The sequence below is a fragment of the Corythoichthys intestinalis genome, chromosome 2, assembly GCF_030265065.1.
Source record: "Corythoichthys intestinalis isolate RoL2023-P3 chromosome 2, ASM3026506v1, whole genome shotgun sequence".
Classification (NCBI taxonomy): domain Eukaryota; kingdom Metazoa; phylum Chordata; class Actinopteri; order Syngnathiformes; family Syngnathidae; genus Corythoichthys; species Corythoichthys intestinalis.
Genome location: NC_080396.1, coordinates 47,169,487 through 47,190,456, shown reverse-complemented (window position 1 = coordinate 47,190,456; position 20,970 = coordinate 47,169,487). Strand labels below are relative to the sequence as shown.

Here is a 20,970-nt window from a genome sequence, read left to right as displayed (position 1 = left end):
CACATTCACAAACACACCGTTACAGAATGCTAATATGTAAATAAACTCATCAAGTCTGTGATAAAACAGTCTTAGTGAAGTCAAGTTTCATAAATACAAGTGGTGTGAGTCTGACAAACAATCTGATTCTTGTGCAAGTAAACATTCTTTCTTAAAAAAATAAAACGAAAGAAAAAAACAACAATAACTAGCGTCAAAGAACAAAATAAAACTGTTTGATTGTTGAATTTCATCTGGTGATCTGCAGAGTGGCGCTCTGATCATTAGCTGAAATACGTAGCATTCACCACGTGGTGTTTCTGAGGTTATGTGGCGTCTGGAGTTGAATTTGTGGTCTGCATAGCCCGTAGAATGTTTAGTCACATTACACACGTTGCACGTGTGGCCTTCAAGTCGTGTCTGCGTGAGGTGTTTGCGGAGTGAATTGCGCTTGCAGACATCAATCGTTGTACCCATTAAACTAAGTTCCTCACTGCTGGTGTCCCTTGAGACAACAAGATGGATCTCACGCTCACAGCATTTTATTTTCCCGCCTTCTCGTAATGGAGGCTCCATTGCAATGATGGATGCCATCTGGTGACCGGTGGAGAGTATGACTGATTGTTAATACAGTAAACCAAAAAACAGAGGCCTTTTTATAAAAATATATGTCTCTTGGCGGTTCCTGGAAAAGCTGTCAAGACCTTTGAGGAGGCGCCGGGAGAATCTTTCATTTGTCTCGTGTGGATTCGCCTGAAAGAGAACGATCGTTTTGTTGAAGTCTGTCAGAGGACTTGTAGGCTTTATGCTGTCACAACTATCTATCCAGCCATTCTTTCGATCGATCGTACTGTTCAGGGTAATGAGAACGGTGAACTCTGACCTGAATTGGCTGCCACCCTGTCCCGGAACTTATATAGAGAAGGACAACCAGTCGCTTAGGAAAATGGACTGCTTTACCATCGGTGATGACATTTCACCAAATTATCCTAAAGGAAGCAAGAAGAAATAGTGTTCAATGGTGACATGATTATCATTTCATTAAATCTGACCGTTTGCAATCTAAGCCTCACATATTGGTTCGGTCAAATTTGACCTGTTTGGACATCGAACACCAATTTATAGCAATGTATGTATCATTCTTTCGAATTTAATGACTTTTCGCAAAGTGACCCATAATTCCCCACAATCAAAAATAAGAGGAAATTGTTATTCAAGTACCTAATGCACTTTGTATCGACAAGTTTCCTGAGCGAAACATGAGCGGCGCCATCTTTGACAGTTTCTTCACCGAACTTCCGGTTTAGACAGAACAACATTAAGTGCAGTTGAAGTAAGCAGTGTGTTGACAAGTTAAAACTGCAAAATCAAACCAGAGGAACCCACAGAATCTCCAAAAATGGATTCAGCATGATGTAGATGAGACTCCGAGACTTTCTGTGCTGTGTGGATCTACCTCGCCATACGTCTTAAATCAAACCCAGCTGCGGACAATAAGTTAAGGATGTGCTTTAAACCTACGGATCCACCAAAAAGATTGTATGTTTGTTCTTATCATGTCGTTGATCATTTGTGGACAAAATTATAACAATCTCTGCAGCCTGTATTAGCGTGAGGTGTAGATTGATACACCGGCCACTTGAGTGACCAAAATGAGGGGAAATTACAAATAATATTACAGTCACCCAATACAGAAGGGCTGACACGGATTTTGTTGTTACAAGGAAATACTACAGGGAATGTACATACAGTGCCCTCCATAATTATTGGCACCCCTGAAAAACATGTGTTTTTTAGCTTCTAATATATATATTTTTTTATTCAAATAATATGGGACCTTAATGGAAAAAAAGAAAAAAATCCAACCTTCAATACAAGTGCATTCATTCAGTGGGGAAAAAATCCCACATAAAGAAAAAATTATTTGACATCAAATAATGTGTGTCACAATTATTAGCACCCCTGGTGTTAATACTTTGTACAACCCCCTTTTGCCAACAAAATAAGGTGTAGGGACTGAGATGGCCATGGGAGGAGCTTGATTTTGCGTCTGGTGAACCATTTCTGTGTAGATTTGGCCATATGTTTAGGGTCATTGTCTTGCTGAAAGACCCAGTGACGACCCATCTTCAGCTTTCGGGCAGAGGGCAACAGATTTTGATTTAAAATGTCCTGGTATTTCAAAGCATTCATGATGCCATGCACCCTAACAATGTTCCCAGGGCCTTTGGAAGCAAAACAGCCCCACAGCATCACTGACCCACCCCCATACTTCACAGTGGGTATGGCGCTTTTCAGCATGCGCATCTTTCGTGGCACGCCAGATCCATTTAGAGTGTTTGTTGCCAAAAAGCTCAATCTTGGTCTCACACAAAAATACACACGGTCCCAGGCTTCAACTGGGACCGTGTGCTTTGGTCAGATGAGGGCACAATTATGGAGGGCACTGTATAAACAAAATAGTATGTCATTCTTTTTTAGTGTAGATATTGATCGCAATAAAACTTTTGGACAACATGATTCCATTTTTTGTTTTATTTAAAACGATTGGTGCATGTACAAAACAGGTCAATAAATCACACTTTAGAAAATTACATAGACTTCATAATAATATTTTTTGCTTTTAACCAAGAATAGAGACTGCTTTACAACCATATCTATAAAGAATTCAAGGATTTAAGCATTTACTCACAAGAATTTCAACGTAAAAAGCTCTTTGTGGTGACAAGGCGGGGCCACAATGACTTAAAGACTAGCAGCACATTTGACATATTTACGTAAAATAAATGCTAACTGTCCGTTTTTTTTTTGTTTGTTTTGTTTTTAACCAAGAATCTAGACTGTTTTATGTCCATATCTACAAAGAATTCAGGGATTTAAGCATTTATTCACAAGTATTTTCAATGTACAAAGCTCTTGGTTTCCACTCGGTCAGCTTTGACGGAGATAGGCCCCCTATTAAATGGCCCCGCGCCCCGTGTCCTGTCAATATCATTATGAAGTCTTTGAAAATTATTCAGAAAATATTTACGAAAGTGGAGCATAAGTCGAGCCTTCCATCATCAAAGTAGAATGCACATAGTCTCGATATATGTCCATCAACGTACAGTAAGTGTTTATGTGAGGCACATCAGGTTGTCTTCTATTGCCTAACAGCGTTCTCCACCTGTAAACAAATGAACAAAAAACTTATAACACTTACATTTATGCGTTTACGTTATTGTGCCATCCTACATGTACTGATTAGCAACAGGCTAGCAGCAGATAGCATGTGTTGCAGCCACAGCAGTACAGTAGTTGTAGTAAATAATATTAAACATCTTCATAATTGCAATCATCATTGTAATAACAATATCGTTTCATGTGCAAGATTTTGGGTTTAGTATTTTTTGAGAATGTGTGAAAATGCAGGGATAGAATGAACAACATGGCTACATAAACACCCGGTCTTTGTGGTGGCACGGGCTTGGTTCCACATCTGTTTTCCTGAACATGCGGTATTTCCAATTTGTCTTTTTTGAGGGATTTTGACGAGTGATGCCACTCTAGCTCCACTGTTGTTTTGGATGGAGAAAGTAAAACGTAACTCGCGAGCAGAAATGCGGACGTAAAACGCATGTACCTCGGAAACTTGTCTCTACACTGAGGGTTGATGTGTGTCAAATCCGATCGTCTACTAAAATGGATTCGAGATATCTTTGAACGTTAAATCATGAGAATTTAATTCTCTTTGTTTGTTTGGCAATAAACAAATTGTGTTTGTGTTACATTGAAAATTTCTTGCCCAATCGATGTTTTGTAACAATTGTATAGTGTTGTATGTCTTAGTATACAGTGCTGTAAGACCATAAGCAGATTTTAAGGGGGGGAAGGCCCACCCTGGTGGCCTAAAAGTGTCATTGCATGTAATTGACTTTCCTATATAGTATATATATATATATAAGTTGTCAAGCAATAAAACTGCAGCAAAAACGAATGAAATGAACAAAAAAAAAAACTTTTCATAACGGGTCGAAATTCTTTTTCGAGCACCTTAGTCATTTGCTTTGCATATAATTTAAAAATGTACATATACATTAGAGGTAAAAAAAATACCTTTTTAAATGATTTTTTTCTTTGATTGCAAATATATATATATATTTTTTTTGATTGAAGCAGCTTTTTGGGGATTGAATTATTTGGACACAAATGTCCTAATCATAATATGGCCCAAACACAAAAAGGATTGCTTCAATCAAAGAAAACTTTTTCAATGAAAAATTAAGTGTTTAAATGCAAATTTTTCAATCTCAAATATTTTTTCGCATTCAAAAACCTTTTTCTATGATTGAAATGTTTCTTTTTTTGATTGATTTTTCTTTTTGAAAATCTATATTTTTTTAAGCAACTTTTTTTGATTGAATAATAAAGAGAAAAATGTCCTACGAAAATGTGGCCCAAACACCAATCAACATTACTTCGATCAAAAAAAAAAAAAAAACTGTCTTAAACCCCCCCCCAAAATATATATATATATATATATATACAGTATATAAATTAATCAAAGAAAAATAGCTTTCACATGCATTTTTTTTTAGTTAGTTTTTTTAGTTTAAAATTCATTTTTGCATCCAAAATTTTTTTTTTTTATTGAAGCGACTTTTTTTTGGTTGAAAATATATATTTGTATTGAAGCAACTTTTTTTTGATTGAATAATAAAGACACAAATCTACCACCAGATGGCTCTGCCCGGGGGATACCATTTTTGAATGGGGTAACTACATTGGCACGACACCGGCGGGCGTACCAAATTCAATGGATGACAATCTTGGCGAAAAGTATTGCCTAGCAGCCTGATTAAGAATTCCCCTCAAGAATGATGGGAAACAAAAAACGCTCATTTTCAACTTATTATTCTAAATATTCTTGTAAGTTAATTTTATTGCTGACACTGTGTTTTGGGGTTATCAACATGTTGTGCCGCCCCTGTCCCAAAAGTCAAACTCCGCCTATGTGTAAGAAATGTAAAAAATATCACATAATATTCATGGGTTGTATAAATGTGTGTCTTGAACACTTTGCTGGAGCGGCATTATACTGTTATGCTCCAACAAAATAGGTTTGAGGTCTATAAGCACAACCTGAATTCATCCCTATAGGTACACATGATATGGCGCACTGTCAATTTAGGGGGAAAATAAAGGATTTTAAGAGTTATTTATAGTCCAAAAGATTGTAGTGTGGTAGCTTGTTTGAGGTTTCTTCATCTGATGTCACAGAAGCAACCAACTGATGTTTATAAACTGGTGCACAGGAACAGTAAAGGAAAAACCCAGAAGACGTCATGATGTCATCAAACCCACCATCTGCTTCCAGTCAGCAAGCTCATTTACCCTGGAGAACACCGTTCCCTCACAACCAGCCTAACTATCTAGCACAGTTAACCCCAACTGCATCGTCCCCTAGACGCATCATCAGTCCACACACGCCTGCGACCTCCCTGCAGGCAATCTGACCACCGCAGCAGAAACAACAAACAATTCCTGCATTTATGGACCTTCCAAACAGATGGCCACACGTTTGTTCTTTTGTAACCACGTGTTCACCCACAGCCTGTCAGCCTGTCACGTGGCCGTCACCTTGTGCAGTCAAAAGGCGGAATGTAGAGTTACTACTGCTCATAAAAGTTAGACACCTTGTTTGCCAGCTTTGCTTGATTTAATGCTGACAGGTCAAATTTGACATTTGAAAGCAATAAAAATGCCCTAAATGTCATTCTTTCAATCTGGGATTTGATGACTTTTTCCAAAATGACAGAAAATTCATAAAAACAATGTCAGTCTTTTGCACAGGTGCTACAAAGTTTTGAGTACACCATTTTTTTAAACTGACATCTTAAATTGACATTTTCTTTTGGACGACTGGTTGTATAATGTGCTGTATGTTTTTCACTATTAATGAACTTGTATTTGCAAAGTTGAAGTTATACTGGTAATGCAGTCGGTTTGTGATGATTTATGTCTTGAATCTTCACCTGATGCACCAGGATCTCCTGGTGTTCCAAGATAAAAATTAAAAGAAGTGTGTAAAGTTCCAGGGCACCTCAAACATAGAAATATGCAAATATGAACACCTTGTGGAAGAAAATAATTTCAACCACTTGTACCTGGGATCTTGTTCTTTAGATCATATACAGTGGGCACCTCAACACAGAATGGTTGACATTTTTTGCATATTGATTAAAAATGAGAAACAATTGGCCAACCGCTGAGTATTCAGACTCTTTGCAGTGACACTCATATGTTTATCTCCTTATATGTGTGTCTCATAGGTTTTTTGGGGGAATATATATGTTAACGGGTGGTAATTATTTTTTTTTAAAATTAATCACGTTAAAATATTTGACGCAATTAACGCACATGCCCTGCTCAAACAGATTAAAATGACAGCACAGTGTCATGTCCACTTGTTACTTGTGTTTTTTATCTCCCTCTGCTGGCGCTTGGGCGCGACTGATTTTATGGGTTTAAGCACCATGAGCTTTGTGTAATTATTGAACTCAACAATGGCGAGCTACTACTTTATTTTTTGACTGAAAAATTTACAAATTTTATTAAAACGAAAACATTAAGAAGGATTTTAATATTAAATTTCTCTAACTTGTAGTAACATTTATCTTTTAAGAACTACAAGTCTTTCTATCTATGGATCGCTTTAACAGAATGTTACTGTTAATGCCATATTGTTGATTTATTGTTATAATAAACAAATACAGTACTTATGTACAGTATGTTGAATGTATATATCCGTCTTGTGTCTTATCTTTCCATTCCAGCCAAAATTTACAGAAAAATATGGCATATTTTATAGATGGTTTGAATTGCGATTAATTACGATTAATTAATTTTTAAGCTGTGATTAACTCGATTAAAAATTTTAGTCGTTTGACAGCCCTGATATATATATACAGTATATACAGTATATTAGGAATCAACGATACAGTTAAATCATGGTTCAGTACGATTTTCGATACGAGAGACACAATTTTCGATTTGATTAAATACATTCAATGCTCTGAAACAAAAAATACAAGTGTTTTTGTTTGTTTGTTTTATTATGCTAACAAGCAAAAATAACAATGCCATCATAGAAACATGCTTTATAGTGCATAATATTTATGTGCTTACTTCTTACTGATCTGAAGAAATGTTGTATAAAAGTGCTGAGCACAATCATTACTGTTTGTAAAGGGAGGCGGGGCACACTGTTGATTGCTACTGCTCTCTTAGCAAGTATGTTTGCCTCATGAGTAAAACATCCTATTAGTGGGCCGAGTCCATCTGTGTTACGTATACTGAATTAAAAATATTTGCAGCATTATCTATAGTCACTGGTATGGATTAATTTGGCCTGCTTAACTTCCATTCAGTCATTTTTTAATTCATCGATGTAGTATATGGACTACGCGTCCCATGATCACTCTGGGCTCACGCAGCCAATAGCATGGTACCTCAGGGGCGGGTCTAACATAGCATATCTAGGTTGCTATTTGATGATATCTAGTGTGTGCGCGTGAGTTTTGTCAGGCATTAAAAAAGTTAACAAACGCCACAGAAGTCACATCTGCTCATTAGTGCACAACACCAGCGTTTGACAATCGACTTTCATAAACAGGACGAGTTTGAAGTACAGTGCTCTTAATTTGCCACTCATTGCTCATCATGTAACCGTGAGATAGCTCGCAGTGTCGTCCTGGGGTGTCCAGCTGTCTATTGTCAAAGCGAGGTTGTTCGTAGCAGCCAAGTCAGCAAAAATATATTGACTTAGTTGTAGGTACCCGTAAAGACAGTCTTTGTTAAATATGTACGAGTGGGGATAGCATATCAGCTCACCCAAAATGCTGCCAAACGACAGATCTGTACGACATTGAACCCGGCAAGCCACCTCCTTAAGTTTCTGTCTTTCTTCACGAGCAATGATGCTCGTGCGCCACACCTCCCACCTTTCGGGCAGTTTGGTGGAGGAGTGGAGGAGGGGGGCTGCTAGAGGCAGGGTTTGTTTTTTTAAGGCAAAGCTGCGCCGGACATTTTAGCCAGAGAGGTGACAAAAATTAATTCGGAAAATGCATTTTGGGAGCTTTTCATTTGGATCAAATGCAAGGGCGTAGGTTTGCATAGGGACGATAGGGACATAACACTATAGCAACTTTTAAGGATGCTCAAATTGTCCCCACCAACTTTTCAGCAACCTTATTTCATTATATAAAGAGTTCAAATATATAGGTAATTTAGATTGTCTTACCATATGTAGTAAGGATAGAATAGACCCTACCATTATTAAGCGAATTATTTTCATTTTGTTCAGACTTACATTTATCCCTTTTCACTTGCTGAATGTGCCGGTCCATTTTTCCCCCCCTCAAACGTTTGGTTGGCTGATGACTTGAAGCTCCCCGTCCCACCACTCACACAAACTTAATGTCGACAACATGCCGCCTCCTTCGGAGAGGAGGGATATTAGAAGGGTTTTTTTTCAGCCAGCAGCAGCAGCCACTGCAAGTCATGTAAAAAGACGTCAATGTTGTGGAGGTGGGGGAAACCCCACCAATTTTCCTACTGAAAGTCCGACCTGCTACAGTTAGCAGAAAATTAACTGTCAAAACTATTGCGGTCAGGCCTGCCTCCACAAGGAACAACAAAGTCAAGCTAGTCATCCCTTATTTGGATCATTGTTTGCATTATGTGCATTACGGTAATATCGTCCATACCAGTGTTGAGACCAAACCTATGCCCTTGATCGAATGTTTTGCGTATTTAATCGAAGAGGGCGTATCGAACGGTTCAATATAAAAACTGAGTATTGTTGCATCGCTAATATATATATTTATTTAATATGTCTATCATTTTTAGCTTAGAATCATTAATCAATGTCTAAAATTTCATTTAAAAAAAACTACTTCAAACAATTATTCACTCGCATATTTTAAACTTGTAACAAATTACGTCACAATGAAAAAAATTGGTGTCTGTAAATAAGTCACGGATATCTACCTTCAAAGCTATCCCTTAATTGTATTTTTTTGTTACTGTCGCATTTTCGCCGATATGTTAGATGATAAATAATCCATCCGTACAAAGAAAAATTGAAAAGAAAAAAAAAATTTAAAGGGTAAATATATGAAGAAAAAAAAACATCTCGACCACTCCACCCTTGTTTTATGACCTTGTTTCACCCATAAAATCCCCCAAAAATCCGGCTGTGGCCATTCACATCTGTGTCTTCACACTCGATGATACATGCTACATGAAGTTTTTGGATCGAAACAAGGTAAGTACGCGATAGTATCTCGTTAAAGTCATGGCAACTTTAATTATGCTCTCTAAAAAAAATTTTAAATGCCCTCCTGTTCAAAATTTTTCTTCCCCCAGAAATTTGAAATTTTAAGCTTTCCAATGATGTATCACACGTGCATATCAGACAATTTTGGGGGTCTCAGAGCGGAACTTCAAGTCACCTGTTTTCGGCTATATTATATATATATATATATATATATATATATATACAGTGCCTTGCAAAAGTATTCGGCCCCCTTGAACCTTGCAACATTTCGCCACATTTCAGGCTTCAAACATAAAGATATGAAATTTAAATTTTTTGTCAAGAATCAACAATAAGTGGGACACAATCGTGAAGTGGAACAAAATTTATTGGATAATTTAAACTTTTTTAACAAATAAAAAACTGAAAAGTGGGGCGTGCAATATTATTCGGCCCCCTTGCGTTAATACTTTGTAGCGCCACCTTTTGCTCCAATTACAGCTGCAAGTCGCTTGGGGTATGTTTCTATCAGTTTTGCACATCGAGAGACTGACATTCTTGCCCATTCTTCCTTGCAAAACAGCTCGAGCTCAGTGAGGTTGGATGGAGAGTGTTTGTGAACAGCAGTCTTCAGCTCTTTCCACAGATTCTCGATTGGATTCAGGTCTGGACTTTGACTTGGCCATTCTAACACCTGGATACGTTTATTTTTTAACCATTCCATTGTAGATTTGGCTTTATGTTTTGGATCATTGTCCTGTTGGAAGATAAATCTCCGTCCCAGTCTCAGGTCTTGTGCAGATACCAACAGGTTTTCTTCCAGAATGTTCCTGTATTTGGCTGCATCCATCTTCCCGTCAATTTTAACCATCTTCCCTGTCCCTGCTGAAGAAAAGCAGGCCCAAACCATGATGTTGCCACCACCATGTTTGACAGTGTGGATGGTGTGTTCAGGGTGATGAGCTGTGTTGCTTTTACGCCAAACATATCGTTTTGCATTGTGGCCAAAAAGTTCAATTTTGGTTTCATCTGACCAGAGCACCTTCTTCCACATGTTTGGTGTGTCTCCCAGGTGGCTTGTGGCAAACTTTAAACGAGACTTTTTATGGATATCTTTGAGAAATGGCTTTCTTCTTGCCACTCTTCCATAAAGGCCAGATTTGTGCAGTGTACGACTGATTGTTGTCCTATGGACAGACTCTCCCACCTCAGCTGTAGATCTCTGCAGTTCATCCAGAGTGATCATGGGCCTCTTGGCTGCATCTCTGATCAGTTTTCTCCATGTTTGAGAAGAAAGTTTGGAAGGACGGCCGGGTCTTGGTAGATTTGCAGTGGTCTGATGCTCCTTTCATTTCAATATGATGGCTTGCACAGTGCTCCTTGAGATGTTTAAAGCTTGGGAAATCTTTTTGTATCCAAATCCAGCTTTAAACTTCTCCACAACAGTATCTCGGACCTGCCTGGTGTGTTCCTTGGTTTTCATAATGCTCTCTGCACTTTAAACAGAATCCTGAGACTATCACAGAGCAGGTGCATTTATACGGAGACTTGATTACACACAGGTGGATTCTATTTATCATCATCGGTGATTTAGGACAACATTGGATCATTCAGAGATCCTCACTGAACTTCTGGAGTGAGTTTGCTGCACTGAAAGTAAAGGGGCCGAATAATATTGCACGCCCCACTTTTCAGTTTTTTATTTGTTAAAAAAGTTTAAATTGTCCAATAAATGTTGTTCCACTTCACGATTGTGTCCCACTTGTTGTTGATTCTTGACAAAAAAATTAAATTTCATATCTTTATGTTTGAAGCCTGAAATGTGGCGAAAGGTTGCAAGATTCAAGGGGGCCGAATACTTTTGCAAGGCACTGTATGTATACAGTGCCCTCCTTAATTATTGGCACCCCTGAAAAAGATGTGTTTTTAGCTTCTAATATATTTTTTTTAATTCAAATAATATGGGACCTTAATGGAGAAAAAAAAGAAAAATCCAACCTTCAATACAAGTGCATTCATTCAGTGGGGAAAAAAATCCCACATAAAGAAAAAATTATTTGACATCAAATAATGTGTGTCACAATTAGCACCCCTGGTGTTAATAATTTGTACAACCCCCTTTTGCCAACAAAACAAGGTCTAGGGACTGAGATGGCCATGGGAGGAGCTTGATTTTGCATCTGGTGAACCATTTCTGTGTAGATTTGGCCATATGTTTAGGGTCATTGTCTTGCTGAAAGACTCAGTGACGACCCATCTTCAGCTTTCGGGCAGAGGGGAACATGTTGTGATTTAAAATGTCCTGGTATTTCAAAGCAATCATGATGCCATGCACCCTAACAAGGTTCCCAGGGCCTTTGGAAGTGAAACAGTCCCACAGCATCACTGACCCACCCCCATACTTCACAGTGGGTATGAGGCGCTTTTCAGCATGCGCATCTTTCGTGGCACGCCAGACCCACTTAGAGCGTTTGTTGCCAAAAAGCTCAATCTTGGTCTCACACAAAAATACACACGGTCCCAGGCTTCAACTGGGACCGTGTGCTTTGGTCAGATGATCTCACACAAAAATACACACGGTCCCAGGCTTCAACTGGGACCGTGTGCTTTGGTCAGATGAGACCAAGATTGAGCTTTTTGGCAACAAACACTCTAATATATATAAATATAGATAGATAGATAGATAGATAGATAGATAGATAGATAGATAGATAGATAGATAGATAGATAGATAGATAGATAGATAGATAGATAGATAGATAGATAGATAGAGAGAGAGAGAGAGAGAGAGAGAGAGAGAGAGAGAGAGAGAGAGAGAGAGAGAGAGAGAGAGAGAGAGAGAGAGAGAGAGAGAGAGAGAGAGAGAGAGAGAGAGAGAGAGAGAGAGAGAGAGAGAGAGAGAGAGAGAGAGAGAGAGAGAGATCATTTTCAGAAGTGCTCAAAAGCCTTTTGGTATTTTAAATAATATAATATACAGGGACATTTTGTCTTGGGGCTCACCAGCTCACTAAAATGGACGTTAAACATAACGTTTTGATGGATGTACTAAATGCATTGTACCTAGATTTTACAGCTAACACACAATAAATGCAAGTCAGTACAAAAAGTACAGTACTAATCTTGAAACGCACACGTGCTGCAATTTTTCATAAATCCACGTGGAGGGGCTGACGTCTCGTATTTCACTGTTTTTTGAAAAATATAACCTATGATTTTAAGAATAAAATGTCATAAATCATATAATTCATTTTTCCGAGATAGATCTACAGTTTGGTGAAACACCATTACAAATCATTAGGCACATAAAAAACACGTGTATTTATTTGAAAATCCTGGGGGTACTGGAGCAAGAGGCGGGGTACACCATGGACTCGTTGTACTAATATTTTTGTGTTTATTTTTTATTTTTATTGGTTGGAGTGACTACCTCGCTACCTACAAGAGCTGAATCAATCTACTCTCATAAGTTTTTTTTTTCGAAGTTGAATCAATTTTCTAGTTTTACCGTTTTTTTTTTGTTTGTTTTTTTTTTTTTAATTTAGTTTTGTTACACGAGAGAAGCAGTGACTATTTTTACGAACGGTGTTGTCATATTTTTCGACTTCAGTGCAGAGTGAATCTGATTGCCGCATCCTGTTTATTTTGAAAGAAAGGACGGAAACGTGGTGTGGCACGGAGAATTGATAGCGCGTGGGTCAAGTGAAGTGAGGAGGAAAACCAAACTGACCTCCACGCGCAAAACATGACATTCAACATTTCTTCGACAGTTTTCACATGATTACCTGCTTTTGATACTAAATCTTTCATTTTTTTTTTTTTTTTTTCTAAAAGTTGTATTTATTTAATCTAATGGAATATTGGTTATGAGGCGAGATATTGGCACGAGCTAATCGCGTTGGACTGGACGCTTCCCCTTTGGATACACAGACGCTACGGCGATGACGACAGATTTGTTTACTTTGGCACGTGGGCAGACAAATGACACCTTCCTGACCCAAGGCAAAAAGGTGAGATGAACATTTAACCTGCAACGTGTCAGCGTTGAACTTTTGGTGATGTTGCTGTGGGAAGAACTCTGATATAAGAGGCATGCTGCTGATTACAGGAGCGAATCAAGAGTCATTTGATGGTGGCGTGACATTGGCAGGGGCAGCGACGTTCATTAGTAACAAGATTGACATAAAGTATTCCATTAAAATGTTTCCATCATTTTATACTAATTGATTATGTTTTGATTTTGACAATGTTTTAATCTTAACTGATTCCTGGATAGTGTCACTACAGTTAACAGCTATTCAAAAGTTGACCTTTAACAAGTGACTATTTTTGGTTATTAAAATAATAACAATAATAATAATATACATGGTGGAAAACACTCAGGTGACTTCAAGTTCCGCTCTGAGACCCTCAATTTGGCCAAATTTCAAAATTGTCCAATATGGACATGTTATACATCATTGGAAAAATTTAAAATCTCAATTTTCTGGGGGGAGAAAAATTTTGAACAGGAGGGCATTTAATATATATGTGTGTGTGTATATACGTATATACATATATATATATATATATATATATATACACATATTAGGGGTGTCAAACGATTAACATTTTTAATCGAGTTAATTACAGCTTAAAAATTAATTAATCGTAATTAATCGCAATTCAAACCATCTATAAAATATGCCATATTTTTCTGTAAATTATTGTTGGAATGGAAAGATGAGACACAAGATGGATATATACATTCAACATACGGTACATAAGTACTGTATTTGTTTATTATAACAATAAATCAACAAGATGGCATTACCATTATTAACATTCTGTTAAAGCGATCCATGGATAGAAAGACTTGCAGTTCTTAAAAGATAAATGTTAGTACAAGTTATAGAAATTTTATATTAAAACCCCTCTTAATGTTTTCGTTTTAAGAAAATTTGTAAAATTTTCAATCAAAAAATAAACTAGTAGCACGCCATTGTTGATGCCAATAATTACTTACACAATGCTCATCGGTGCTGAAGCCTATAAAATCAGTCGCACCCAAGCACCAGCAGAGGGCAACAAAACTCCGAAAAACACAACAAGTACACATTTCACGGTGCTGTCACTTTAATGTTTGAGCGGGGCATGTGCGTTTATTGCGTCAAATATTTTAACGTGATTAATTAAAAAAAATAATTACTACCTGTTAACGCGATAATTTTGACAGCCCTAATATATATATATATATATATATATATACAGTGGTACCTCGACATACGATCGCTTCGACACACGATCTTTTCGACATCCGACGTAAAATTTGACGCGCCATTTGTTTCTACATCCGACGACATGCTCGAAATACGACAACACGACAGCAACGCAAACGAACTCACGGCGGATTTTCTTGTGTGAGAAATCAACACAGGTTTCCAAAAAGTTGGTACAGTTGGTGAAACAAGGAAAAAAGTGATGCTTACCTTTGAAATGAAGATGCAAATTATAGAAAAATATGAGCGTGGGGTGCACATCCGTGAGCTGGCTCAACAATACAGCTCCACGGTCCTCTTCCGACCACCGTTCGCCAGTCTTTATAAGTTAAGGTGACAATTATTATTGTGGTAACATCGCCAAAGAAATCGCCAGCTTCGTCACGTTTTTATAATTTATTTAAGAACTTATTCAACACAAAACGCCCATTGCCCTCTGCAGTTGACTGTGCTCTCAAGAAAACGAAAGTATTATCTCTACCGCACTGACGTATCTCACTGTGACTTCAGCCCCGCGGTGCATTCAGGTACAGCAAAAAGTGTCCGCCACATTAGAATCCAATTTGTTACATTATTAACGGAATCATTTTTATTATTATTATTATTATTATTATTAATATTATTATTATCATTATTATATTATTCTGATTTTTATTAATAACTTATTTATTTTGCTATGTTGAATTGCCATTTATAATAATTGTACCAGCAGTATTTATTATGGATTTAGTGTAGGTTTTTGGGTGTGGAACGAATTAATGGAATTTTAATGTATTCCTATGGGAAAATCCTGCTCGACATACGACCATTTCGACTTACAAACAAGGTCTTGGAACAAATTAACTTCGTATGTAGAGGTACCACTGTATATACAGTGCCTTGCAAAAGTATTCGGCCCCCTTGAATCTTGCAACCTTTCGCCACATTTCAGGCTTCAAACATAAAGATATGAAATTTAATTTTTTTGTCAAGAATCAACAACAAGTGGGACACAATCGTGAAGTGGAACAACATTTATTGGATAATTTAAACTTTTTTAACAAATAAAAAACTGAAAAGTGGGGCGTGCAATATTATTCGGCCCCTTTACTTTCAGTGCAGCAAACTCACTCCAGAAGTTCAGTGAGGATCTCTGAATGATCCAATGTTGTCCTAAATGACCGATGATGATAAATAGAATCCACCTGTGTGTAATCAAGTCTCCGTATAAATGCACCTGCTCTGTGATAGTCTCAGGGTTCTGTTTAAAGGGCAGAGAGCATTATGAAAACCAAGGAACACACCAGGCAGGTCCGAGATACTGTTGTGGAGAAGTTTAAAGCCGGATTTGGATACAAAAAGATTTCCCAAGCTTTAAACATCTCAAGGAGCACTTTGCAAGCCATCATATTGAAATGGAAGGAGCATCAGACCACTGCAAATCTACCAAGACCCGGCCGTCCTTCCAAACTTTCTTCTCAAACAAGGAGAAAACTGATCAGAGATGCAGCCAAGAGGCCCATGATCACTCTGGATGAACTGCAGAGATCTACAGCTGAGGTGGGAGAGTCTGTCCATAGGACAACAATCAGTCGTACGCTGCACAAATCTGGCCTTTATGGAAGAGTGGCAAGAAGAAAGCCATTTCTCAAAGATATCCATAAAAAGTCTCGTTTAAAGTTTGCCACAAGCCACCTGGGAGACACACCAAAAATGTGGAAGAAGGTGCTCTGGTCAGATGAAACCAAAATTGAACTTTTTGGCCACAATGCAAAACGTTATGTTTGGCGCAAAAGCAACACAGCTCATCACCCTGAACACACCATCCCCACTTTCAAACATGGTGGTGGCAGCATCATGGTTTGGGCCTGCTTTTCTTCAGCAGGGACAGGGAAGATGGTTAAAATTGACGGGAAGATGGATGCAGCCAAATACAGGAACATTCTGGAAGAAAACCTGTTGGTATCTGCACAAGACCTGAGACTGGGACGGAGATTTATCTTCCAACAGGACAATGATCCAAAACATAGAGCCAAATCTACAATGGAATGGTTAAAAAATAAACGTATCCAGGTGTTAGAATGGCCAAGTCAAAGTCCAGACCTGAATCCAATCGAGAATCTGTGGAAAGAGCTGAAGACTGCTGTTCACAAACACTCTCCATCCAACCTCACAGAGCTCGAGCAGTTTTGCAAGGAAGAATGGGCAAGAATGTCAGTCTCTCGATGTGCAAAACTGATAGAAATATACCCCAAGCGACTTGCAGCTGTAATTGGAGCAAAAGGTGGCGCTACAAAGTATTAACGCAAGGGGGCCGAATAATATTGCACGCCCCACTTTTCAGTTTTTTATTTGTTAAAAAAGCTTAAATTATCCAATAAATTTTGTTCCACTTCACGATTGTGTCCCACTTGTTGTTGATTCTTGACAAAAAATTAAAATTTTATATCTTTATGTTTGAAGCCTGAAATGTGGCGAAAGGTTGCAAGGTTCAAGGGGGCCGAATACTTTTGCAAGGCACTGTATATATATATATATATATATATATATATATATATTTTTTTTTCATACTATGTTTTGATCCAAAAACTCCATGTAGCATGTATCACCGAGTGTCAAGACACAGCTGTGAATGGCCAGAGCCGGATTTTTGGATGGATTTTATGGGTGAAACATGGTAATATAACAAGGGTCGCGATGCAGAAATCGCAGACAACAAGGAATGGTTGAGATTTTCTTTTTCATATAGTTAGCCTTTAAAACGTTATTTTTCCATTTTTTTTGTTTGGATCGATTATCATCTAACATATCGGGGAAAATGCGACAATTAAAAAAAATAAATAAAAAATACAATTAAGCGATAGTTATGAGGTAGATATCCGTGACTTTTTTACAGACGCCAAATTTTTCATTGTGACGTAATTTGTTTAAAATTTTAAAATATGCGAGTGAATGATTTTTTTTAAGTCGTTTTTTTTTTTTTACTAAATATTAGACATCAATTAATGATTCTAAGCTAAAAATGACAGACATTTTGAATAATAAATATATTTACTTACCTTGTTTTCATGGCTGGGTTGAAACGAAAACGGTTGCGCGACGTCTGTAAACGGGGTTTCCAGGGTAAAACGGGCAAATTAAAAATAGTTCGGGGGCTTAATGCGCAATGAATCTGCTATGGCAGCATATAGACATACAGTATTATTCTATCAAACACAACAGTTGTTTTGGCTTAAAATACAGCAGTTTCTTTTAAAGAGGAGTGCAAGAGCAGAAACTGCTTCTTCAGTCATGTCTGTGTTTCCCGCTAAATATATATATATATATATATATATATATATATATATATATATTACCTGTATTAATTATTATACCGCTAAACTCCTGTATTTTAAGCCAAAAGAACTTGTGTTTGATGAACAATACACTGTATCACAAAAGTGAGTACACCCCTCGCATTTCTGCAGATATTTAAGTATATCTTTTCATGGGACAGCACTGACAAAATGTCACTTTGACACAATGAAAAGTAGTCTGTGTGCAGCTTATATAATTGAGTTCATTTATTTTCCCCTCAAAATAACTCAAAATATAGCCATTAATATCTAAACCCCTGGCAACAAAAGTGAGTACACCGCATGGGAACTACATACATCCCAAAATGTCCAAATAGAGTACTGCTTTTTCCCTCCAAAATGTCATGTGACTTGTTACAGGAGTGCTGTCAGCATTGCTGCAGGGATTGAAGAGGTGGGGGGGTCATTCCCACCACCATGCTTGACAGTAGGCATGACACACTTATCTTTGTACTCCTCACCTGGTCGCCGCCACACATGCTTGAGACCATCGGAACCAAACAAATTAATCTTCGTCTCATCAGATCATAGGACATGTTTCCAGTAATCCATGTGCTTTGTTGACATGTCTTCAGCAAACTGTTTGCGGGCTTTCTTGTGTACAGTCTTCAGAAGAGGCTTCCTCCTGGGGTGACAGCCATGCACACTAATTTGATGTAGAGTACGGCATATGGTCTGAGCACTAACAGGCTGACCCCCCACCTCTTCAATCGCTGCAGGAATGCTGACAGCACTCCTGTAACGAGTCACATGACATTTTGGAGGGAAAATGACAAGCAGTACTCAATTTGGACATTTAGAGATGTATGTAGTTCCCATGCGGTGTACTCACTTTTGTTGCCAGGGGTTTAGATATTAATGGCTATATTTTGAGTTATTTTTAGGGGAAAATAAATTAACTCTACTATTATATAAGCTGCACACACACTACTTTTCATTGTGTCAAAGTGTCATTTTGTCAGTGTTGTCCCATGAAAAGATATACTTAAATATCTGCAGAAATGTGAGGAGTATACTCACTTTTGTGATACACTGTATGTCTATATGCTGCAATAGCAGATTCATGGCGCATTAAGCTCCCGAACCATTTTTAATTTGACCTTTTTACCCTGGAAACCCACGTTTACAGACATCGCTTTTATTTCAACCCAGCCATAAAAAGAAGTAATTATATTTCTTATTCAAAATGACTGTCATGTAGCTTAGAATCATTAATTGATGTCTAATATTTCATTAAAAAAAAATAAAAAAACGACTTTAAAAAATTATTCATGCACATATTTTAAACTTTTGAACAAATTACGTCACAATGAGAAAAAATGGTGTCTGTAAATAAGTCACGGATATTAACTTCATAACTATCGCTTAATTGTATTTTTTTTTTTTTTTTTGTTACTGTCGCATTTTTCCCAATATTTTAGTTGATAAATAATCGATCCAAACAAAGACAAATTGGGGAAAAAAAACGTTTAACAGGGTCAATATATGAAAAAGAAAATTTTCACCACTCCTTGATGTACGCGATTCTGCATCGCGACCCTTATTATATTACCATGTTTCACCCATAAAATCCCCCAACAATCCGGCTGTGACCATTCACATCTGTGTCTTGTCACTCGATGATACATGCTACATGGAGTTTTTGGATCAAAACAAGGTAAGTACACGATAATATCTCGTTAAAATCATGGCGTCTTTATTTCTGCTCTCGTGTGCTCTCACCTCCAGTAAGGGTTTTGCTGTTTAATTTTTTTTTTTAAATGCCCTCCTGTTCAAAAATGTTCTTCCCCCACAAAATTGAGATTTTAAGCTTTCCAATGATGTATCACACATGCATTTAGGACAATTTTGAAATTTGGCCAAATTGGGGGTCTCAGAGCGGAACTGCAAGTCACCTGAGTGTTTTCCGCCATATGGTTTCATGATTCATCATGAAAATGATGACTTCAAAAACTACAATGATAAAATTAAAATGAATAAAAACAGAAATACAAACTGGTAACAGACCCAGCACTCTAAATTTGATTGTTTTTTTTTTTCATAGTATTTAACTAAGTGCATGCCACTGATGTTGATAGGCTCTCAATTCATTTAAACCAGCAAGACTTGTTATGAAGATTCATTTTTCAGTGCTGTTAGCGGTGCTAGATCTCTAATCCATTTTGACTGGAAAGGGCCTGGGAAGATTGAAAATTCTCTCATTCATTCATTATTTTGTGCGTCTTATCTGCACCAGAGCTGCGCGGGTAATGGAGCAAGAGGCCGTGTATACCTTCGTTAGTTAGTTTCGCTTGGATATGGGGCCCTGTCTGGCCAAATGTCAAGACAAAGCGCTAAGGATCATGCTCCTAAAAACGGTCACACCAAAGCGGCAGTGATAAGGCACATAGGTTGTTACACACGTATTCCTAAAAAGCTCCCAAATTTGTACTTTACAATGCAATTTCTACTAAATTCTTGTGCTTGCAAATAATTGGCCATCTCACTTGCTTTCCGCTAGCTTCCACTGGCCACCTTGTTGACGGGGGTGTGGTTGAGCTTAGTGTTATGAATAAGGTTAGCTATAGACCTAGTGCCCGGGGGAGGGGGTACACACACAAAAACATTAAACATGGTATATACACAAGAATCTTACTTCAAGTGATTAACCACAACTGCTTAAAATAACAATTAAGTTATGTTGCCAAGTATTAAACAAATTATATTTAGCAACATACAGCATTTGGCTGTTGAAAGGTGCTATATAGATGTGTCTATATTGATTGAGTGATTGATTGAGGATTAAAAAGCATATTTACAACGCTAACAATATTGTGCTATTGGTTCACAGACACCCTCTTTTTCTATATTTTCATTATTTGTATTTATATATTTTGGTTTTCATCGCTTTCATTTTTTATGTCTATTCTTGGAGTGGCCATTGAATGCCCCCTTCAGCTGTGCTTGCAGTAAAGTCACCGTGACAAAAGACGTCATGCTCGCAGGTAGAAGTGAGAGCAAAAATAAAAATTTCCAAAGTTTGAAAAGCAACCCAGTAGCCCCGTTTATAGCTGCTCAAAATGGCTTCGCTAAGCCAACACATCCTCATTCACTGCTCCAGTCC

General features: G+C 37.6%; 1 protein-coding gene and 1 long non-coding RNA gene across 5 annotated transcripts in view; one reads left to right on the top strand and one right to left on the bottom strand.

The window, feature by feature from the left end:
• Positions 1-596: 596 nt before the first annotated feature.
• Positions 597-20,970, bottom strand: part of LOC130912545 (uncharacterized) — a 32,371-nt gene continuing 11,997 nt past the window's right edge. Inside the window, exons 2-3 of the long non-coding RNA XR_009062623.1 lie at positions 863-968; positions 597-732 (exon numbers count right to left, since the gene is read on the bottom strand). This is a non-coding gene — a long non-coding RNA (uncharacterized LOC130912545). The remainder of the gene's footprint in view (positions 733-862; positions 969-20,970) is intronic.
• The window catches only part of LOC130912544 (uncharacterized), a 32,843-nt gene continuing 24,834 nt past the window's right edge, over positions 12,962-20,970 (top strand). For all 4 annotated transcript variants that reach the window (XM_057830693.1, XM_057830690.1, XM_057830691.1 and 1 more), the window contains exon 1: positions 12,962-13,284. In XM_057830693.1, the coding sequence (XP_057686676.1) occupies positions 13,216-13,284 (69 nt within the window). In that variant the 5' untranslated portion in view covers positions 12,962-13,215. The remainder of the gene's footprint in view (positions 13,285-20,970) is intronic.